General features: G+C 44.3%; 1 protein-coding gene across 1 annotated transcript; it reads left to right on the forward strand.

Annotated features, from left to right (window-relative positions):
• Positions 1-399: 399 nt before the first annotated feature.
• Positions 400-15,903, forward strand: LOC128437080 (general transcription factor 3C polypeptide 1). Its single transcript, XM_053419094.1, has 40 exons — positions 400-873; positions 1,732-1,941; positions 2,119-2,295; positions 2,395-2,541; positions 2,653-2,749; positions 2,835-2,958; positions 3,177-3,356; positions 3,854-3,969; positions 4,087-4,139; positions 4,246-4,649; positions 4,785-4,844; positions 5,155-5,285; positions 5,587-5,711; positions 5,813-5,966; positions 6,081-6,184; positions 6,418-6,539; positions 6,740-7,090; positions 7,192-7,337; positions 7,553-7,650; positions 7,735-7,831; positions 8,447-8,630; positions 8,754-8,850; positions 9,200-9,332; positions 9,420-9,507; positions 9,629-9,690; positions 9,930-10,038; positions 10,153-10,295; positions 10,685-10,827; positions 10,912-10,996; positions 11,220-11,332; positions 11,465-11,524; positions 11,615-11,708; positions 11,886-12,058; positions 12,182-12,814; positions 13,126-13,268; positions 13,502-13,606; positions 13,689-13,975; positions 14,517-15,151; positions 15,262-15,448; positions 15,556-15,903. The coding sequence occupies exons 1-40, from the start codon at positions 653-655 to the stop codon at positions 15,766-15,768; spliced, it is 6,804 nt and encodes a 2,267-aa protein (XP_053275069.1). The 5' UTR covers positions 400-652; the 3' UTR covers positions 15,769-15,903.
• Positions 15,904-16,155: the final 252 nt, after the last annotated feature.

Genomic DNA, 16,155 nt, shown 5'->3' on the forward strand with positions numbered 1-16,155 from the left:
CTCTTCCAGACCACGGCCACAGGATGGATGGTAGGTGGAGGAAAAGTACTGGCTTATATCACTCCTGAAAATGTACATTTTGTCTTTATTTTGTTATATATTTACAGTCTGCATAACTGACTCTGTACATCACTGCTGCAAATTAATTAGATTGAATTAATCATATAGATTAGGGTTAAATCCAGACGTGGATTACGTTGGGCCTCCTCCCCTGCATAGACTATATGCACATTTAACTGTAGTACTTTATATTTTATATCTGTGAGACTAAAATGAAACATTTTGTCTCAAACAAAGAAATAATAAGACACGAGGATGTTTCACGAGCTGCACGTGAACGCCTCCTCGCGGATGTTTCTCCCTCCGACGCAGAGGCAAAAGCTGTGACGTCATCACGTACGCAAACGCCGACCCGGCAGGAAAAAACGAGTTGGACGTAATATTTCGTTGCCAACTTTTTTTTTTAATCTTATTCCTACTTTTGTTGTTTTGATTTTTTTTTGCGCACGCGGACTGGAAAGCGACGCAGCTCGTCTTTTATTCTTAAACAAACACGCGGATCTGTGAGCGCGAGCCGCTAACCGGCTAGCTGTCTAGCATCACAGAGTTAGCATGCTAGCTAGCTGACACCACAGCGTTCAAGACCCGGGACATGGACCCGTGGAGTGCAGTCGCGGACGAGGTGGCTCTGGAGGGACTGGACGGGATCACTGTCCCCACCTTGTGGATCCGGCTGGAGGACAGACAGCCCAAGTTCCCCCTGAAGCTCGACGGCTGCACCAAGGAGCTGATCTGGAGGTTCCTGGTCAGCAACACCGACCTGAGGTTCTACCAGCTCCCGCAGGAGAGACACGACGTGGAGCTGTTTGACAGGTGAGCTCCGTCCGGGAGCCACGAGCAAAAGTTTCAGGTCACACTTTAAAAGAAAGCAAGTGCAGCCATTCGCAAGCTATCCAATACAATCCGGACTAAACTCGAAAGAGAAATGGTCACAGGACTTTTCTTTACTGATCCCAGATCGTCACGTTACACAGGACCGGAGATAACAACACGATTAGAGTAAAAGAATAACAGACTTTCAGATATTAAATGAAACATAAACAAGTTATGCATCCAACACAGCGTCAGAAGAAACAATGTGCAAGTGGGAAATAGTGTGTTGTGGGTTTGCACACATGATAAACAACACAATACTGATCATAAATACAATGTGCAATTATGCAATAAGACTACATATAGTTGGACTATTTTATCTCCCAGGTGCTGTTTTAAAAAGCTGCTGTTTGTGTTCCTGCTGAACTGTGTTGTGTTATTCAAAGAGATGCACCTGCAGTTGAGTTTAACCCTCATTGATTTGAATGTATAGACGACAAAGTAATAGGAACAAATGTCAACATCATGATTCTTCAAAAATGATCTCAACATAAATCAACACAAAAAACTAAACTGTGAAATGTGCATAAAGGAGGATTAACTGCAGGACTGACCTATGAGAGATAGTTTCATTTCTAGATAGGTATTCTTTATAAAGAGTTTTACATCCTGTTCACCATAACACACTGTTCTCTCCTCGATCTTTGAAGTGGATAAAGACATTTTTATCATTATAGGTTAAATAAATGGTTAAAAGAGACATTTAATCATTTTCCTTTTCAGTATATTCACTTTTAATGTACTTCTTTGTTCTTTGATTGTCATATCGTGGACTTCCTGCCTCCTGTGTGTTTCCAGGTTTAAAGACATCGACCCGGAGACGGGAATTGGAAAAGCGAAGATTTTTTCGGAGAAAGACAAAGAGGTCTACCCCGTCTATATACTCCTAGAGAATAAGGACGGGATACAGGGCTCGTGTACTGTCTTCAGAGAGAGGAGCGACATCACCAAGCATGTGCGCCACGAGGCCCTCACGCCGCTGGTCAGTCTGGAGGAGGCTTTGGAAAGGTTGGTAGTTCTCTCAAAAGAAACTAAAAAAACAATATACTAAGACCAGAGAAGTTTTAATCATGTGTAAGAAGAGGAACCAAAGTGATCTCTGAAAGGTTTCACGTGAAAATGAGAATGTACACTAAGTTTAGAGCAACTGTACGTTCGTCTAATGTTTCCTCTTCCCCTCCTCAGATATGGCCGTAAGCTTGTTGTGGTGGCATCTCAGAGTGTGCGGTTCCGGTCTCTGATCGGCAGTGAGAACGACCCGGATGTGAAACTAAACGACGACTCCTACTGCTTGTTGGAGAAAGTGGGGCGAGCCCGCTGGCAGGGGGAGCTGCAGAGCGAGCTGCACAGATGCTCCTTCAAGTACGAGATCACACGCACGTCTCAATCCGCTCACGGCCGTTACACATCAATGTTTAGTTGATCCCTGCCTGACAGAACGTTTGTTGTGTTTCTCAATAGGACAGATGCTCGAAAGCTGCACTACATGAGGAAGTCGCTCATCAAAAATGGATTCATCACCATGCAGTCGCACGTCACACGGGCCAAATCGGGACAGCAGCAGCAACACTCCATTCTGCTGCTGCTCAAACGCTTCCACGTAAACAGGTTCGTAGCAGCTTTGATCATCAAAGGGACTGACCAATTGATGAATTTACCGTCACACTTCTATGTCAGTGCTTTTCAAGAAATTCCTCTTGACCCTTTCTGCTCCTTCAGGAGGACTAAGTACGACATACTGATGGAGCAGGTGTCCGACCTCCTGGAGCAGCTCCCTGGGCAGTTCTCCACTATGATGGCGATCAAACAACAACTTGTAAGTATCTCCCTGTTGAGTGTCTGTGAGTGTGTGTGTGTGCTCCTCTGTGTGATTGTGGTAATCATTTTGTGTTCTCTTGTAGGATGTGGCGGACTGTACATTTAAGCGCGTGTTCCACTACATGCGAGCTGCAAAGCTGGTGGAGTTATGTCAGTTTCCTCTGGAAGAACTGGATCCCACCGCCAAACACTGCACCACCAAAAAAGGTGACGTGACACAGAAGCAACAGTGTATTAAGTTATCATAAACAAACCTCTTTCAACAATATATTTTCAAAATGTGGGCTACCAGATAAATCTTTGTGGTTTAAAGAATAGGAAAGTTGACTTGACATTGTTTTTATTCTGCAGTATTATATGTTTTTTCCATCTGCATCACACAAGTTTGAGTTTTTTATTTTTTTATTTTACACTTTGTTTCCCAGGGACTAAAGTGCTCGTGCGATGCTTGAAACTGTTGAAGCCATATTCCCAGAAGGGCGTCCCTGATGATGACGATGACGACGACGAGGATGAGGAAGATGACAGCGGAACTAGAAGGAGAGCTTACCCTGCTTGTGGGCGACTCATGGAGAAGGACGTCCTGTCACAGGCCTATCACATCGGTGTGTTTCATATATCCCTTCATTCAACATACTGCAGAGTCTGGCAACTAAAGTGGAGTGAATTTAAAGGGCTTCAAGTTGGTGCAGAGCCCGGCCACAGCCCCCCCGACAGCCTGGGGCAGAGAACCAAGGAGCCATGAACAGCTCCACAAGTCTGCGTTTAGTCATTTTGAGTCTTTTCATCCATGTTTGGAATGTGAAAGTCTATTTTCTACAGTTTTACCGGCTCAGTCAGTCATTTACTGCTCCTCTCTGCGTCTCTGTCATTTGTGCTGTATGAAAACATCCAGACAATTAGAAGGGGGGGGGGGGGGTCCTCCCATTATTATTCATATAAAAACATATTAACATAGAGTCAATAATCTTGTTATCATCCTAATTTTTAAATGAAAGGAAACTTTTGAGAATATCCAGATTTAAACAAGCCCACAGACCTATTTAAAACGCATCTAAAGTTGATGATTAACTCTTGCCTCTTGGTTTTTGTTGTTATTCAGTTTTATCCTCCGGCACAAAGGGAATCCCCAAGACTGGTATCGGGCACAGACTGCACGTTGGTAAACTGGAATCCCGTATGATCTGCCGAAGACTGGAGAGGGATGGTGTACTTAAGGTATCCTCGGAATAAATGCATTCAAACTCAAAAACTGCTAATTAAAGGCTTTTTGTTACATATAAAAATGGAAAGATGTTATAATTTTATATCTGTGCGATTTCTTTCATTCTGCAGGGATTCATGGAGGACGAGGGTCGGCAGAGGATCACTAAATATATCGGCCATAAGTGTGTATCTCTAAATTAGCAGAGGTTTCCAAATTCGTATTTCAACACCACATCATATCAAGTGGGATGGTATTAATAATATTTCTCTGGTCACTTCTCTCGACAGGTGTGGGAGTGATCAGCTCCAGCTTTTTGCGAAGGAGCAGGAACGACAGGGTCTCCTCTTCTCCTCCGCACCACAGACCGCACCACAGACCGCACCACAGACATCAGAACCTGTAGCCCCTGTCGCCTCTAAAGCACCACCGCCCCCGAGGTCGACAGGGAAAGGAAACACCAAAAGTAAGAAGAATCAGAAAGCAGGTGGAGGAGGAGAGGAAGACGCCGAAGAGCCTGGACAGACATGTGGTGATGGAGAAGTAGAAGTGGGCGGTGAAGGGATGAATGGAGGCGGAGGTAAAGCAAGAGGAAAATCAAAAGCAGGAAGAAAGTCGAGAGCGAAGAAAGGCAGGGGGAAAGAGAAGCAGACACAACCTGACGTCCCCCTAATACAACCGACACCAGCTGAATGTGAGTTCTCGTGCAATATTTGCACTTTTTCAGAAAAGATATGATTTAAAAACAACAAAATCCACATCCTGCCTGTGAAATATATAAATCAAAGAGTTGGTGAAATAAAGCTCTTTATGTTCTGTCATCAATCAGGTGAAACCCCGACATGCAGCGAGTCCCAGACCAGTACAACACCTGACCTTCTCATGACAGGTATTTCTCAACAGTTACACTTCACCTGCACTTTAGCAACGGCCGATCTTTGGTGGAAAAGTCTCAATTGAACCAAACAGTGGATGCAAGTAAATACAAATATTTTTGTCCACTAGGGGGCAGCAGAAAGCATCTGTACACACAAAAGCTGTCAAGTTGATGCAGAGAACTTGTTTTCCAAAAATTCAATCGTCTGAATTTTCGCTCATAAAAAGTCACAAATATGTTAAAATATTAGGTACTAAGTCTTTTATATGTTCAATTGTTACATTCTAGATCTTAAAACATTTCACATGGTCTTTTTCATCAGAACAAGCTGCAACGGAGGAGGAAGACCAGTCCAACACAACGTTTGTCCCCCCCGTGGCTCAGCCTGAGGCTTCATCAAACAAACCAGAAGACAACAACATTGTGGTTTATAAAGACGTTTGTCCACAGGAGGTCAGTTCAATGGTTCCACTGGTGGGTGTGTGTGTATTGTTTCTGCTAGATCAGAGCCCTGTTCTTAAAACGTGGTTCAACTAATTCATGCTAACGTTCTGTAACAATTACCTGTTCCGGTTCCAATAATCATGTTACTTCTCATTCTGTGAACGGGGGCAGTTTGTTTCCAAATGATACAGTCCCATTTTCATTTAAAAAATAAATGCTTTGCTAAATTGTTTTTATTTAAATTGTTGGAGCTCAAGTGTTTTGTGATGGGTAGATGAAGGTAACGGCTCGATCCATCTCCTTCCTTCAGACCCCCAGACGAAATCAAAAATCCAAATCTGAGAAGAAGTCTCACGAGACGTATCGGCTGCTGAGGAGGAAGAACCTGATCGTGGAGGCGGTCCGCAGCCTCAAAATCACAGAGGGGCTTTACCCGTAAGTTTGTCTTTAATGTTCCTTCACTTCACATCGTTTTATCACAGAGTCAAAGTGGAGACAGAAATGTCAACGCGCTTCCTTTTCTCCCCCCCCCCCAGACTACAGAAGATCATCCACGACGAGGAGAAGCAGGAAGGAGTCAGCTCCAAGTGCTGCAAGAAGACCATCTTACGTCTCGTTCAAACTCTGTCGAGGGAAGGCCTGCTCAAGTTGTACACGACCACTGTCATCCAGGACGGCATCACCAAGCAGGTCCGAGCACACCCCATTTCACATCTCTCTTTAATTGCAATCCGCTTTAAGGTTAACTTCTATCCCTGGTGCTTGTCTCCTCTCTCCCTCTGTCTGACGTGGTTCTGTGTGCAGGTTCAGATGGTCGCCCATCCGTCCATCCTGCCCAATGATGACGTGGTGCAAAGAGTCCTCGACCAGGTCCGCTTCAAGATCTCCAGCTGTTACTCAAACATGCGGTGAGCAAACGCTGAATACCATGAGAGCCAGTGTGTGAGAAATACAGAATCTCTGAGTACAAGTGAACTGCACCTCACTTTGTCATTTTCTTCTGTTTAAATGTCCTGCGTTCTCAACCCTGACTTAGAATGAGTCCGTAGTCTGGAACAGGGACATGTCTTTTTTTTTTTTATCTTGTTTATTGATTCAGTCTCTGTTCAACTGTGTGTTGTCTTCCTCTGCTGTCTCTCAGTCAGATGGATGGGAAACCCGGAGAACAGGAGAACCAGTCGGATTCGGCAGGAAGTCCTTCCAAAGGACAAAAGGACAGAGCAAAAGAGAAGAAAGAGGAAAAGAACTTCAAGCCCACGACAGGTTGTGTTCTTTTGTATTGTCCGAATACAAGGCAGCAGGAGTTGATTGTGTTGTAGTCTGTTTATTTTTTCAATTGTCCAGATTCAAAGAGAGGCTTTTGGAGTGTTACAACTTAATTGGCTGAATTGGATTTTTCTTTCTTCTAACTATTTGTCCCCTGCTCATTGTTTTGTGCTTGTCCTCTGTCCCTGTTTATATAGTCCGAGGTCTGGGTAAGAGCTTCGGCTTCCAGCCTAAGATGCATCGCCTGCGTATTGTCCACAACTTCCTCTGGTACTTGATCTACGGCCACCCGCTCAAACACAACCCTGCTGACTCCCAACCCACCGGTGAAACATCAACCATCGTGCACATCTCTGATGCTGAAGCCAAAGATGCGGACAACCCTGACAAACAGGGAGACACACACAACAGCACAAACGTAGACGACACCACGCAGTCGTCCGACACCGCAGATTCTGCCGTGTCCAAATTAGACTTGACGTCAGGTGATGAAGAAGAGGAGCAGAAGAGTGAATCAAAACCCGGGGACTCTCAGTCTGACATGAAAGGTGGGTTTCCGAATCTGGGTTTTCAAATTAGCTCTTTGCTGTTATTAAGATAACTTCTTTGTCAAAATCAAAACACCTGGATTTCCGTCCGTCTCCGATAGTGTATGCTGATGAAGACACGTGGAAGAGGTTCATTCCTCCTGCGCGTGTGCACAAAGAGCTCAGCACTGGCTGGGCGGTCGTGGGCGACCTGCTCCTCTGTCTGCCTCTCTCCGTCTTCATTCAGGTCATCCAGATCAACTATAACGTGAGCACACTTCATTATTTCTGTCCTTGTGACTGTAAGTAATGAAAATAATGTTAAACTGAACATAAAGCTTGATAGCATTGATTTTAGGGAGGGAGGGAGGATGTAGTTTTTGGTATGTGGACATGATAAATGGACACCTGAATGGATACAGTCTTTTTAGCACAACTTCAAATGCAGAACATAAAAACACGTTTGCTGATTTGTGTCCCAAGGTGGACGGACTGGAGGAATATCTCAACGACCCTGTGAAGCAACACTTTCTAATTCGAGACTTGCCGGCCAAAATGAGAAGACAGCTGCTCTACAGACGGTGACTTTCCTTCTGCTTTTCTCTCTCTAGAACACATCACAACTTCAATTCTAAAACTGAGTGTTTGTGGTTTCTTTACAACAGGAAATACCTGTTCTCATTCCACGAGAACCTGCAGAAACTGGTCTACATGGGACTGCTGCAGCTGGGTCCTGTTGAGAAGTTCATGGAGAAAGACCAGGTACAACGTAACCACAGGAAATCACGTATGGCAGATGAAAACACAAACAGGAATAATCACCTGACTCTATGATCCTCTCATTAAACACAGAAATGCATTTGGCTGTTAAATAAGGTTTGACATCAAATAGACAAATATCAATGTGTAACATTTTTACACATTGTTTTTGCCCCTTTATCATAGAAGTTGTTCAGCAAATGAAGATTAAAGTTTCAGATACATTTCAACAGATCTATGTACAAGCTATTTTATAAAATAATAATATAATATATAAATCTATTTCTGGGAAAACATGAGAAATGTCTGGAACTTCCCTCGGTACCTTTGCTTTGCTGTAAAAAAAACTGAAATAACATGATGTAAGAAAAATTACGTGAGAGTATGAAGATTACAGGAATTGATATAATAATTTTCAAAATGAAGTGTCTTCTACAAAACAAACTGGAGATATCTATATTTGTCCATTTAGTTAAAAAATATTCATATTATGTGTTTTAAATAAAGCATGAATGTCACAACAAGGAACACACAAGTTGTTTGTTTTCGCCAAATGAAATCAAACTTGATTAACTTTTCTTTTCGTGTCCTCTTGTCTTCACGCCTTCACTGATTCAGGTGTTTTTGTACCTGAAACGAAACACCACCATCGTGGACACCACCAGCGCCGAGCCTCACTACTGGCTCATCACGGAGTCACCTGACAAACCCTTTGAGAACCGCAAGTACACGTTCAACACCTTTGAGGACGTGGAAAACTACTGGTTTGACCTGATGTGTGTCTGCCTCAATACACCGCTGGGTACATGATCACACACACAAACATGTGATTATATAAAACCAGAATCAATCCCAGCACTGGTGATTGGATGGAAAAATACAATTTCTTGTTCTGATGACCTGTTTGTCTCTGAATTAATTCTAGGTGTGGTCCGCAGTAGGAAAAGTGTCACAGAGGACGACTCTGCTCCGTCCTTTGTGAGAGAGCGCTCAGTGTTCGTTGGAATCGCACACCTTCTGAAGTAAGAGCATATCTTCTAAAAGTTTCAGTGTAAAATAATAAGTATTTGTTCAAGTTAAAGGATTAATTCAGTGTCCGACTTGCTAATTATTAAATCAGCTTATCATTTCAGCTCTAGTATAAATGACCAGTTCTTCTCCCAAGGAATAAAGAATACAGTTAAATAGAATCGGATGTAAAGAAAGTGAAAAGGTTTGGGTTTGTAAGTGTGTTACTTTGAAAAATGTGTTTACCTCATGTGTCCTGGCCGTCACACACACACACACACACACACACACACACACACACACACACACACACACACACACACACACACACACACACACACACACACACACACACACACACAGGGGCAGCCTTGAGGTCTGTGATGACGGCTCGATACCAGGAGACGGTAAAGGAGCCGCAGGTCTGGATTCTGAATTCTTTGCTCATCTTAAACGCAACTGGCTGTGGACCAATCACCTCCTCGCGGTCAAAGCGGTACGTCATCTCAACAAGAGCCGAATGTTAACTGTCGGTATGTTGAGCTCCTGCATCTTTGTTTATTTGTTATTTTATTTTTTTCAGAACCCGGCTATTTTCGAAGCGAGGGAGAGCAAAATCCGACTGAAGAGCCTGCTGAGTAAAAATGCTCTCAGGTTTGCTTTCAAAGCTGGTGAGTTGGTTTTAAGTAAACTGACTGTTTACAATCCTTATAACACAGATGAATGTATGTGAATATAATAATATGTATCTACTCATCAGTAACATAGTTTCTATGCATCTGTGTTTAACAGGAGGATCAACGAAACTTCGTTATTTGACGACCAAGGTTCCACTGGTGGCAGAAACTGTTGAGGTATATTTTGTATTGTCTTTACATCTAGTAAAGACATGATGTGTGAATGATGTGTTTTAGAAAAGTGTAGCATATAGAAGCGCTGTATTCTATGTGTGCATGAATGAGAGAATGTGACTTGCATTGTAAAGCACCTCGAGTTTTTAAGTGAAGCAGGTATATAAATGCAGCTCGTTGAACATTTAACAAAGTTTCAGGGCTTCACACGATGTTTCTTGCTCTTGTGTCTCTCTAACCAGATGGGAATCGAACCTGTGACCAGAAACCAGCAGGTGGTCGGGGGAAAGAGACAGAAGAGGAAGAGAAGCAAAAAGGAGGTCGTCAAGGTCCCGCGCAAGAAGAGGAAAGGTGCAGAACGGCTAAACACACAAATACAAGCATGTTCCAGGTGGATAAGAAGATGGGAAGCTGACAGATTGTGGTTTATTTTTCTTTTTCTTTTTCTTTTTCTTTTTCATACAGAGCCAAAGAAACGCACCCCCGCCCACGACGAGGCCGACCACCAGGCTTTGAAAATGATGACAAGGCAACGAGTCTACTGGTCTGTACAGGAAGACTCTCTGATGATGCTCTGCAGTGTGGCCTCACACCTGCTCAACAGCAAGGTACACACACACACACTCACACTCACACTCACACTCACACACACGAACGAAGTGGTGTCGCCCAAAACACAGATGAGTCAATTTTAAATGGATCCTTGAATTAATGTGATTTTACTTCATATGGTTTATTGTGTTTTTTTTAAAATCTCAGTAAAATCTAATGATCAGCATTTCCATCCCTCTGTGCATTTGTCCATCTTTGTGTCCGTCCAACCATTTTGTATTTTTTTCCCATGACACTTGGCAAGAAATTGCTCTTCTCTTATTTTTCATATTCACATGTATTCTGTTGTTTAACTGCTTAACTTGACTTTAAAGGAAGCCCATAGACAATCATGCATTTACCCTTTATTCAAGGAAGCATACATTAAATTGTGGATGTGTTGCAGTTGAAGAGGCCATTTGTCCCGTACTGTGGAGTCAGAGACCTGCTTCACTCAGAGTTTGAGATTTCGATGGATAAAACCTCCGTCGCTGTCGGGCGCCGAACGCGATACATCCTCAAGAATCCTCAGACGCTCCTGAACTACAGGTTGGCACAGATTACACATGACACAATTAAAAAAAAACACACTCACAGTCGAGAGGTTCCACTCACACAAACCGTGCGTTGCAGGATCTGTCTGGCTGAGATCTACCAGGACAAAGCTCTGATGAAGCAGCTGGAGGAGAAGAAACCTGCTGATCCTAATAAACTAGAGGTGAGTTTGTATTTTGTAGTTAACATAGATAAATTGGCTCATATATGTATTAAAAGAATTTGGTAAGAAGTTGTTATCAAACTTTTAAAACAAAGAAATGTAATTGAGGCTTCGTATTTTACTAAATGAATTATCATATTGACAAACAAACACAGATACAGATGTGTCCATGAGGTGGACTTTCTGAATTCACAGTGGAATATTTCTTCCTGTGTTGTTTTAGGATTGTACTGCAGCTTTCTTGGAGTACACCAGGCTCCTCCGGCAGAAGTTCAGCTCCTTCATGAACCCGCGTGACATCATCACACCGGACACCAAGCAGGAGCTCTTCTCACGGTAAGAAGAAGAAGAGGAGGAGGAGGAGGAGGAGGAGGAGGAGGAGGAGGAGTTGTGCTGTGCTGGTTCAAGACCAGTAGCTGAGTGCAGTGTGGGACATAATTCTGTTCTGTATGTGTGTGTGTGTTACAGGTTCAATGTTTCCGCCATAGACTGTGCAAAGACAGTGTTGGGCAAAGATACTCTCAAATGGTAATGATTCATGTTTTTTTTCTTCCATTGCGTTAAATGGGTTTTTTTTATGGTGGAAGTTAATTGTGTGTTTGTGTGTGTCCATTGCAGCATAGATGACATTCACACCATCGTGTTGCACAACCTGATCCAGAGCACCCTGGCCATGTCCAACGGTCAGATGAAGTCGTCCAGATCCTTTCAGGTAATGTTCAATGTGACTCCACCTCTCACAGGCTCAGTTCAAGGCTCATTTCAATAAAGTCTAAGGCAGAAGTTTACTGTAGAAACACCAGGAAATAGAAATAAACCATAAGTCTCATCTCCTCACTCGCAAACACGAAACCAACAAAGACTTCTGTCTCTCCTGCCCCCCCCTCAGACCTTCCACATGTACAGTAAGTACAACCAGGAGCTGCTGTGCCAAGTGTTCGTTCAGTGCAGGAAGAGCGGGCTGGTCAACCGGCGTCGTGTCAATCAGCCGTTTGGGCCGAAGAAGAACCGAGCGCTGCCCATCCTGCCCATGTCCTACCAGCTGTCCCAGACCTACTACAGGTACACCACCATCTGAGCAGAGATACTGTCAATACTCAGATAACGTCTACTGCTGTGGTTTGCTGCTCTGTTATTTATTATTAGGGAATTTAACATCTAACACGCGGCCTCTTTCCCATACAGATGTTTTACGTGGCGTCTACCTTACTCTCTGTGCACCGACTCCTTCCGCTTCATAAGAAGTCTGATAAACAACGGCACTAGAGACGACAGGCCCGTCACCTTGTTTTACCACGAACCTGTGAACCGGCTGGAGAACGGTGAGCAAGTGTTGGAGCAACAGAAACTGTCCAAAAGAAAAGAGAAACAAAGTGAAGTAAACGCTGAGAGCACGACAGTGAGTGAACCAGAGGAGCAGCCAAACGCTGAGTCGACAAAAGAAGGCGAGAAGGAACCGAAGCAAGAGGAAGGAGAAGAGAAGTTGATGGAGGTGGACGAAACAGAGGAGGAGAAAAACCCAGTGGAGAACCTTACAGCTGGTTCTGGTGAAGCTCCGTCCAGCAGAGAGCAGACAGACGATCAGCTGCCTGAAGAGAAGCCGTCAGAAGAGGCCTCAGCCTCGGAAGCAGCTCCTGGAGTTCCAGCGGATCCTCCAGACGTGTCGGACATGCTGCCGTTCTCTCTGGACTCCCCGGGTGGAGCCTGTGTGGTGTCCCTCAGCCTCATATCCCTGGGTCTGCTGAACGTGTTCATGTCCATACCGAGACAGATGGTGGTGGTGGACAGCACCCTGGTGGACAAAGAAGTCGTCAAGAGGTGAGATGGTGTTGAGGGATGTTTGACCTTCCTCACACATCACTGTATATGCCAGTATACATTATTATATATACTGTACAATAGATCTGGAGCTATTATCAGTCAGTTGAGTGATTGAGTCATTTGTTTAGAAAAATGGAAGAAATCCAGTTGCAGGTTTTCTGTGACTGTGAACATGTTTTCTCTAAATTCTTTAATAGATGAATTAAGAAAATAATAGTCAAACTTAAATCTAATCACAATTATTAGCTGTAGCCACAATCCATTCCTATTTCTCTTAAATACTAACGTGAGGTGAATTGTTTTCGCAGCATGGCGGCTTTGGAGGAAGAGGACGACAATGATGATGATGAGGGTGAGGAGTGCGAGGGGAGAAAGAAGCTGGAGGTGAAGGCACATCAGGCGTCACACACCAAGTACCTGATGATGCGAGGGTTCTGCTGCCCGGGCATAGGTAGAGACTGGACTTTTTACTTTTAATTCAGATAGATGCATGTTTTTGCATAAATAATAAAAACTAGATTTGTGCTCCTTGTACGTAGCAGCAAGAGGAAATTAAGTTATTTATCAAGCTGATTTAGTTTTTTTTCATGTTTACATCATTGTGAATTTATTTGCTTTGGATTACCATCTACCGTTTGTGTTAGTCCTGTTCAGATGAGTAAAACTACCTTTTCTTTTTGTCAGTCAAAGTGCGTAACCTCAACACCAATGATAACATCGTGGTGGAGTCGTGTATCATGAGGTTGCAGCTGCGTGAAACACCTGCTCACCACATATTCGGCCTGGAGGGTAAGTATCAACACACTCTGTAGATTTAATTTAAATTTAATCTGCAAAAACGAATTCTGTTTCCTTTTCTCCTCATTTAAAGAGTCTCCTCCGCTGGACTTACTTAAGTGTGGTCCCTCCCTGGTTCCCTCCATCCTCACCTCCACCGTCTCCTCCTCCTCGCTGGCACACAGTGTGGAGGAGTGTGACAGGAGTTTGATCGAGCAACGAGGATACACTCCTCAGGACATAAAAGCATGTGGGGATCTCAGGAGGAGCTTGGAGGAAGCTGGTGAGAAAGGCGTGGACGTGCACGACCTGTACCAGGAACTCTCTCACCAGGTGAAGCCCGGGGCCGGACGCACCAGGAGCCTGCAGCAGTACCTCCAGGTAAACGATAGTGGGGAAGGGATTTTTTAAAATTCTTTTAACCCAATTGATTGATCAGAAAGATCTGTGACCCCCTCAATTATTTTTCCTTCATCTGTAAAGCTTTTTATTTGCATTAAAACCTGAACGGGGACATGAGAAGAAAGATCCACGTGAAATATCATAAAAAGGTCGAAAAGTTGTACAATTGATAAAAGCAAATTCCAAAGGAGAGCAATGAAAACTTGACCAAAAGAAAAACTGATGAAAACAAAAATTAGCAACTAATCAATTAAGGAAAACTAATTTATATCACTGCTTCAAATTGAAGTTTGACATCATCATCCCTGTGACACCTGACTGGAGATGTTGTTGTTTGTCATGTTGGTCCTAACTCCTGTTGTGTACATAACAGTCGTGGATAGAAACGCATGTTAATTCACATTGAACAGTGATTTGTTTGATGGGGGGGCGGGGGGGGGGGGGTGTGAACAGTCAGTTTCCTCATTTCTTATTTCTCTGGATAGTTGCTGATGAGATGTTTCCCTTCTTTTGGCTCCAGGACCTGCAGGAAGAAGGGCAGGTGCTGAAAGTCGGGGCCCAGGGCGCTCGGTACGTTCTCCTGAAGCACGCGGAGCCCTGGCTGCTGACCGTCAACTCCAAGCAGTGGTCCCAGTCCCGAGTCACGCCGGACAAACTCAAGTTCTTTAACAATCCCTTAATGCGCAAGAGATTCAGGCGTGAAAGCAAACAGGAGACCGAGGAGCCGGCAGCCAAGAGAGCTGCTTTGGACAAACAGGAGAGCAAAGATGGAGCAGACGAAGCAGATAGAGTGGACGGAGGAGATGGAGTGGATGGAGCAGGTAGAGTGGATGGAGCAGATAGAGTGGACGGAGTGGACGGAGCAGAAGGAGGGGGAAGTGACGTGACGAGAGAGACGCCGAACGACGAAGCACAAACTGAAAAACAGAAGGAAAAACCGATGAGGTCAGATGAGGGAAGTGGAGAAAAACAATTGACTCTGGAAGAAGCGGCGCCAGGGGAGCAGAACAAGCGTGAAGAGGAAGGGGAGGAGAAGACCGGACAGGAGAAGATGGAAACTGAAGTGCCACAGGAAGGAAAGAGAGAGTTGAGAAGCAGCAAATGTACCATAGACGATGAGAATGTTGAAGAAGCATCAGGATTATCTGATGCAGAGTAAGTACAGTAGTTATATCACCACGGTTGACCATGCTTCTACCTTTCACCTTTTCACCTGTTCATAACCACCTCCTCCTTCCTTCTCTCTGTTTCCATCAAACCTGCAGTGAGAACGTGAGTTTCATCAGCCGGCCGTGGCGCCTGGTGGACGGCAAACTGAACCGCCTGGTGTGTAAGGGCATGCTGGAGTCCCTTCTCTACCAGATCATGTCCCGACCCGGCATCACGCAGCAGGCGCTGGTGGAGCATTACACCAATGTGCTGCAGCCCATGGCCGTGTTGGAACTCGTGCAGGTAAAGAGAGAGAGCGTGGGGATCTGTAGACTGTTCAGAAGCTCTCCTGCTTTGTTCCTCTGTTAGTCCATATTGTAAATAAATTTCCCTCTCTCTCTCTTCTGTAGGCCCTCCTGGAGATCGGCGCTGTGGTGAAGAAAACTCTGGTTAAAAGTCCCAAACCGTCCCTGTTCAGCCGCCCGGTGATCCAGCCGAGACGGGAGGCCGAGGAGAAGCTGGAGGACCCGGGCTCCGTGTTCTACGAGCCGACCATCAGCTGCTGCCTGCGGCTCAGTCGGCTCCTACCCAACGAGCGCCACTGGAACTACTGCATCCCCTGAAGGTGTCGGTCCACCCGGCTTCACCTGGAACCCCCCCCCCCCTCAGATGTATAATAATTCTAATTTAGTTTAGTTACGTTCAGACTCTGTTCTGATACTTTCATGACAATTCTGGTTTTACAGAAACAGGGATTTCTTTGTATTTTTTCAGGGTTTGTCCTAAAATTAAATTGTGTGTTTCTGTTGTAATCTAATGTTACAATTTAAATAAAAATACCTCACGTGACATTCTGGCTTATTTTGTTTTGAAGTGGTACATTATGGTGACAAACCACAGACATCATATTGCTCCACTGAGGTATCACGCTGCTCTTCACCCTGAGAAAAAAACTAGTGCCAGACCAGAAAAGAGTTTCACAACATCCCTGAACTGCAGCTTCTCTCCTT

The sequence above is a fragment of the Pleuronectes platessa genome, chromosome 3 (assembly GCF_947347685.1).
Source record: "Pleuronectes platessa chromosome 3, fPlePla1.1, whole genome shotgun sequence".
Taxonomy (NCBI): Eukaryota; Metazoa; Chordata; class Actinopteri; order Pleuronectiformes; family Pleuronectidae; genus Pleuronectes; species Pleuronectes platessa.

What these genes read in the sequence shown, in the direction of transcription:
- LOC128437080 (XM_053419094.1), top strand. Translation starts at nt 653, where the DNA reads ATGGACCCGTGGAGTGCAGTCGCGGACGAGGTGGCTCTGGAGGGACTG. An exon ending in AGAGGGATGGTGTACTTAAG is followed by an intron (nt 3,970 to 4,086) that starts GTATCCTCGGAA and finishes TTCATTCTGCAG; the next exon opens with GGATTCATGGAGGACGAGGG. An exon ending in CCACATATTCGGCCTGGAGG is followed by an intron (nt 13,607 to 13,688) that starts GTAAGTATCAAC and finishes CCTCATTTAAAG; the next exon opens with AGTCTCCTCCGCTGGACTTA.